General features: G+C 37.3%; 1 protein-coding gene across 1 annotated transcript; it reads right to left on the bottom strand.

Annotated features, from left to right (window-relative positions):
- Positions 1–2,705: 2,705 nt before the first annotated feature.
- Positions 2,706–5,584, bottom strand: GPHB5 (glycoprotein hormone subunit beta 5). The gene is made up of 2 exons (XM_058170234.1): positions 5,381–5,584; positions 2,706–2,965 (listed from the first exon to the last, which is right to left on the bottom strand). Exons 1-2 carry the CDS (start codon positions 5,582–5,584, stop codon positions 2,777–2,779), a joined length of 393 nt encoding a protein of 130 aa, XP_058026217.1. The 3' UTR covers positions 2,706–2,776.
- Positions 5,585–6,263: the final 679 nt, after the last annotated feature.

Raw genomic sequence — 6,263 nt, 5'->3', positions numbered from 1 at the left:
GCTACATGATCGCAGAAATACAATAGGTTCATGTTAAAAGACCTGGACTACTTGACAACTACTATCCAGCTGCAATTGATAATTTGATTTTAATCTTTAAATCTATGAACAGCTTCGACCAGGGGTGTCAAACTTGCATCATCACAGTGGCATCATGTGATTTTTTCCCCCTAAACTGGGCGGGTGGCGGAGCCAGCACATGACGCATCTGGGTCGTGGGGCTGCAAGTTTGACACTCCTGGCTTAGACACTAAGGGACTGTGCATCTCGATGTAAATCAGCAGAAGAAGGCTGCTTAAGGACGTCTGTACTAACATCTGATTACTGAAAATACAGGAGTGGTTACCTCCAGCATTACTCTCAAACTGTAGAATTCATTGCCTCCATTACTAGGCTTCATCCCCAAATTGTCCACTTTCTAAAAACTTTTTTAAAAATTAATTAAATCAATTATGTTAACATAGATTCACGTTTTGTTATGTTTTATCTTTATGTGTCTATAGAGATTGTCAGTAATCCAGGTCATGGTTGTCCCAAAGGAGCTTTTTCAGGAGGCAACTGGACTTTCGCTTATCATCTAAGAAGCTTCTTCAGCTCTGACTGGATGGTGGGGAATGGAAGGATTTGTATTCCTTGACCGGCTGTCTGCAAGGAATATAAATCCTTCCATTCCCCACCATCCAGTCAGAGCTGAAGAAGCTTTTTGGATGAGAAGCGAAACGTCTTCAAAGAAAAAACAAGAAAGTCAAGTTGCCTCCTGAAAAAGCACCTTTGGAATGTCCTTCATGTGTGTTGAGGCCCTACAGTTAAAAAGGCAAGGAGGAATTACCATATTCCACAATTGCATGAGGGAACAAGTGCCCAAGAATAGATGCTCACTCACAGATAGTTATTTTTTTTAATTCCGTTCTCCCCGTCCTTTCTTTTTAACCTATTTTAAATCATATATTATCTTAATTGTTCTGATTGCATTATATTCTTTTTCCTTATTGAATAAATTCTTGGCAATTAAACCCCTTGACTTTTTATTTAGTTTTCAAAAGTAAGGTTTTTAGCTGATAAATTATATATAACCAACTATCTTCCAGTTTAATGAATACTTTTCCAGAGTCACAATCTTATTCATCCAAGGCTAAATGAACAAAGTAGGAGCTCTTTCTCTGCAAAAAGAGCTGCAGTATTTTTATGAGCCTGAATCCTTCCCCCAACCTCCACTTGCTAATTAAGAATAATGACTAATGTTTTAGCATTGTAGAAGATTCAATGTCCTGTGCCAGTCCTTTCAGTGAAGAAACATTTTTTGGTAGGAAAAAAGATATTTCATCCTTTATACCTGAAAATTGTTCTGGTATGCAGATCCATAGTCAGTGAATAGTTCATCTAAATGTAAATCTAAATGTATATCTGAAGCCTAACATATATATATGCTATGCTATGCTATGCGCTCTCTCTCTCTCTCTCTCTCTCTCTCTCTCTCTCTCTCTCTCTCTCTCTATATATATATATATATATATATATATATATATATATATATATATATATATATATATATATATATATATATATATATATATATATTTGTTTTCTGAGGTTTTCACGGGTGTTTGTATATAGGTCTTTGGTTATTGGGTTTTCTCCACAGAATTGGAAGTGTCTTGGCGGCGTTTTGGCGAAGTCTCATTCGTCATCTTCAGGCTTCAGCTTCTGCTGGGTGCTCCTGCACGAAGCACGAAGCTGAAGCCTGAAGATGACGAATGAGACTTCGTCAAACGCTGCCAAGACACTTCCAATTTTACGGAGAAAACCCAAATAACTAAAGACCTATATATATATATATATATATATATATATATATATATATATATATATATATATATATATATATATATATATGCTATATCATCCCCCTCCCCCATTCTTGCATGTGCCAACCTGTCTTTTATGTCTACAACCTCCCTTTACTTGAATAGGAAGATAAGCAAAGATTAGAATTCTTGAATTTATTAAGTTTCAGTTCTGTAAATATATAAGAATGGGGGAGGGGTGATAGAGCAATCATGATTATTTTATGTCTCTTTTACATGTTCATACATGTATTGTATTTCAAGTCAACCAATGTTCAAATGTCTTGCATTTGTCCAACATGCTAAACCTAGTTAGTTTAAATTATGGTTAGAGTTTTGTGGCTACTGATTTACAAAAGCTGCTTTTTGCTTAGTTTATAATTCAGTGTATTGCACAAATTCCCAAAATGAATTAGTTCAGTTGTCAAATTAAGAACGTTGGACAAATCTAGCTGTTGATAGGCTAAACTTGTACCACCCGTGCATCAAATATAGTGTGTGAATACCCCTTTGGTATATATTTAAAGGGTTCTAACTGGTCCTCTGAAAATGTTAAAGTGCAAATGCAAACTTGGGTCATATTTATACTGCTTTCAGAACATCCTGTGGATAATATCAGGAAGCAAATAGAAAATACAATTTGGGGTTTATGCAGATTTCTGATGAAATGATCCCAAAGAAATTCTAATCTGTGTATAATTGACAACAATTGAAAAGGCATTAACTGTACAACTATGCTGAAAAGAAATGGAATGGAATGAAAATTGCAAGTTACTCAGATCTATTCAAAGCTGGCAAATAGAAGAAAAGCTTCAGAACTAGGCAGCTACACCTTCCTAATGGGCATCACTATGATCTATTTTCGTTGTCTTGTTGTAGTCTTCACCTGGAGAGAATTTGACCTAGAAAGTGTTCTTGATCAGTTGAAGTATTCAGATAGTCTCACATTCTGTGGTTGTGGTAAGGCACACACTGCAGTCACAGCGGATGGCTTTGGGGTATGTGAAGAGAGGATCAACATTGGCAGCACAGTTTGGCAGGTTCACTGTCATCAGTTTAGTCTCATTGTATGTACAGACTCGGTGGTGGGCTTCAATATAAGGGGGATCCAGGATGGGTTTCTATTTATAAAGGAGGAAAAAACAAAAATTAGCATTCTTCTAGATTATCTAATCTAAATGTATCCAATGTATCAAGCAGGAATCTCTCTTGTTACTTGCTACTCAATTATTTAACTGGAGATGACAAGGACTGGATTTAGGAGCTTCTCCTTGAAAAGCAGGTGTTCATCCATGGTACTCAGTGTCATTACAAGATAAGATGCTGGGCTGCTTTAAATAGCTTTTTAAAGTTTTAAATGAATTAATCTATTGGCTGAAATGTTATGCTTTCAAATACCAGGCTTTGAGTTCGTAACACATCTGGCTAACTATATTTAAATAGCCTTTGCTGGAAGCAATTTGTTTTTGTTTGCTTCTTGATTGTTGGTCTAGTATTAATCTATATCTGTTGAATGATTACTTGAGCCGGGTTTTAAAGGCTGAAAAGCGAAATATTATGTTTTAACATAATCCAGAATAACCTAACAATCTAGTAAACAGTACCCCCAAACCACTATTTCAGACATACAAGTTAACAGCAAACAACAGCCTAATCAAGGATCCTCTAAGAACCACCTCCCACCAACACTGACACAGCAAACCACTAGTATATAAAATGAGAGCAAACCCCACTCCCTACTAACACTGGTGATGTTGACTAGATTGTTAATATCTGCAAAAAAACAATCACTCAGAGAGTACCAAGGACTCCCAGTTTAATTCTGAGCTACTAATACTCTTTTCTAAAGTTATCAATATTTTAATTTAGATCCTTCACTTCCCATAGCTCCCTAACAATATTGTCACAGTTCTGAGGCAATTTAAAATTAGAAATAGACATATTATTAGGGTATAGAATGAAATATATCATTTGTAAATCAGGGGCTCTAGTTTAATCTCCAGGGAATTTTCTTTCAATGGAACAATAAAGGACAGTTTCCCGTTAAGTGTTTAAGTCATAAGAAGCTTTCTGAATTATGTAATTAAAGCATTACATAAACTCTGCAGAAATGCTTTGACATACAACACTAAAGCTTAAAAAATGAGGGACGGTAGGGTATCATGGAGCCTGTCGTATGAATTTTTTAAGGAATTTGTTGTCATTAAGGACAGAACCTCACTTCAGTGCTCTGCATATTTGTAAGGTCATTGAATTGTGCACCAAAAAAGCCACAAAGGGCCCCTGCAGCAGTACTATAAGACTCATTTATATAGTGGATCAGGCCCATTTCCTTTCACCCATGACTTTGCAATACCAGTTGAATCATAGAATATCAATGAGACATGCTAGCTGAACCTTCCATGACCACATTTCTCAATCCTTGAAAACTCAGCAGAAATATTTGGTGTTGATTTGGCTTTTCCCTTTTAATTCATGATAGTTGCAATCTTATATGCATTCGCCTTAGTAAATGGACTTAGTACTGGGCAGATATATACTGTAGGATTGCCAATACTTCATAACTGGAGGAGAAGGCCTATTCAGGAGTTATGGAAACAGATTACTGCAGCATGTGAGTTGGTGTCAGCTTTGGAAGCCATATTAGACCAGAAGCGCTTCCATGCTGCCACTTTCTTGTGTGTGGGAAAGTAGGAAGTGGGATTTAGTAAAGGGAATGTAGTTAGACAAAATAGCATTCTTCCTTTCAGTTAAGGTCAGGACAATCCTGCATCTGGAGAAGGAGTGGTTGGAGTGATGTCTCAAGATGGGACGGATGGTGATTGGATCATGTGATGGACTGATGAGCGAGGGGTTGGTTTGGGGGATTTTGATTTACTGAGGGAAAACCCGGAACTCTCAGATTCAGGTTTTCCCAGATGTGTCAGTATACCTACTCTAATGTAATGTAATGTTGAACACATAGCTTAGGTTCCCAAGAATGTTGGCTTTCGTTTTAAAAGCAAATATGTTTCCAATGTTTACTGTTAATGTCTACTGAAATCTAAGTGAGAAACTGAAGTTTTTAGAAACCAGAAAGGGAAAATTGGAAGCAGGTTTTCAATATTCTGGCTTTCTCATATAATTAGCAGATAGAACAAATTATGCAAAATGGAAAATTAGGAAGTATTCCTTAATTTGCATAATGTAGTCATCATCTAGGTCAGGAATCCCCAATTCTTTGGAGATTTCTTAATATTGGATCAGGAAACTATGCATTTATTTAACTATCAGAATAGATCAGGGAACAGGTAAAATACCTCTACCTGAAATGCTGGATACACTGGATACACATCAGTATTGGCAGCATAGAATGTTACTGTGCATTTCAAACAGGCATCTTCTTATTCCTTTTACCATAGATGTGGTGGACCTGGGATCTCCTTCACCGAAATCATCTCCTTTGCCACTAAAATGTACCCCTGCCCCTTTAAAACATACGTAACCTGGACAAGAAAGCAAAATCCATACAATGAGCCATGGGCCACTGGTCTCACCTCCCATGTCTCACACCGGCCCCAGCAAGCATCTGTGGTGATGCGCAGCCCCTTGCACCCAGGCTTCTTGGCTAGGAAAGTGAACTCTCGCACAGCACAGCCAATGAATGTCTGCAAGTTTGTGTTGGAAGGCTTGAGTGTAGCGATGCAACTGGCCAAAATCAAGAGAGATAAGATGGCTTGGATCATCCTTTGGCATTTCATGCTCTAAGAGAAGCAGCAAAAGAAAAAGGTCAGGTGAAGAATTGAACTAGGATTTTTTCACAGAGATTACATCATAGTCTTTGGATAAAAATGGCATCCTGTTGCTGGCATTGTAGGGCATTTGTTGGTGAGATGACCAGAGGTGCCTACAATTTCATGGATTTTGCAGCTCTGTTTGCAGACAGCTGAGGGAGGGATGGAGGGAAGAGTTTGATGAACTTCTACAGTATAAGATTTTTATTTCTTAGATACTTTTTTTTCTGTACACCTATGTTTTTCTTTTTATTGTCCTGGCTTTTTTTAGACATAAAACTCCTAGACTCATTTGGAGTCAGGTATTATTTAAATCTATATCACTTAATTAATCATCTTTTATTGCCCTCATTTATGGTTAGTGATGTCAAACACAGAACCATCTCCAGTGTCCTTAGGGATTAGTTAAAGAGTATAGAGTACTCAAAATAAACAAATAATGAATCAGCTAGATGGGCCAATTTCACCGATTAGTCAATATAATTGATTTGTTTTGTTTATTACAAGTACTGCAAGTAGTAGCACAGCTAGAGCCATGGTGGCGCAGTGGTCAGAATGCAGTATTGCAGGCTGACTCTGCCCACTGTCAGGAGTTTGATTCTGACTGGCTCAAGATAGACTCAGTTTTCCATCTTTCCAAGGTCAG

Source organism: Ahaetulla prasina, chromosome 1 (assembly GCF_028640845.1).
Source record: "Ahaetulla prasina isolate Xishuangbanna chromosome 1, ASM2864084v1, whole genome shotgun sequence".
Classification (NCBI taxonomy): Eukaryota; Metazoa; Chordata; class Lepidosauria; order Squamata; family Colubridae; genus Ahaetulla; species Ahaetulla prasina.
The sequence above is the reverse complement of the archived record's forward strand: the minus strand, read 5'-3'. Positions and strand labels throughout refer to the sequence as shown.

Coding starts and splice junctions, on each gene's coding strand:
- GPHB5 (XM_058170234.1), bottom strand. CDS start 5,584: ATGAAATGCCAAAGGATGATCCAAGCCATCTTATCTCTCTTGATTTTG. Junction 2,966..5,380: donor GCCGGTGTGAGACATGGGAG/GTGAGACCAGTG, acceptor CTTTATAAATAG/AAACCCATCCTGGATCCCCC.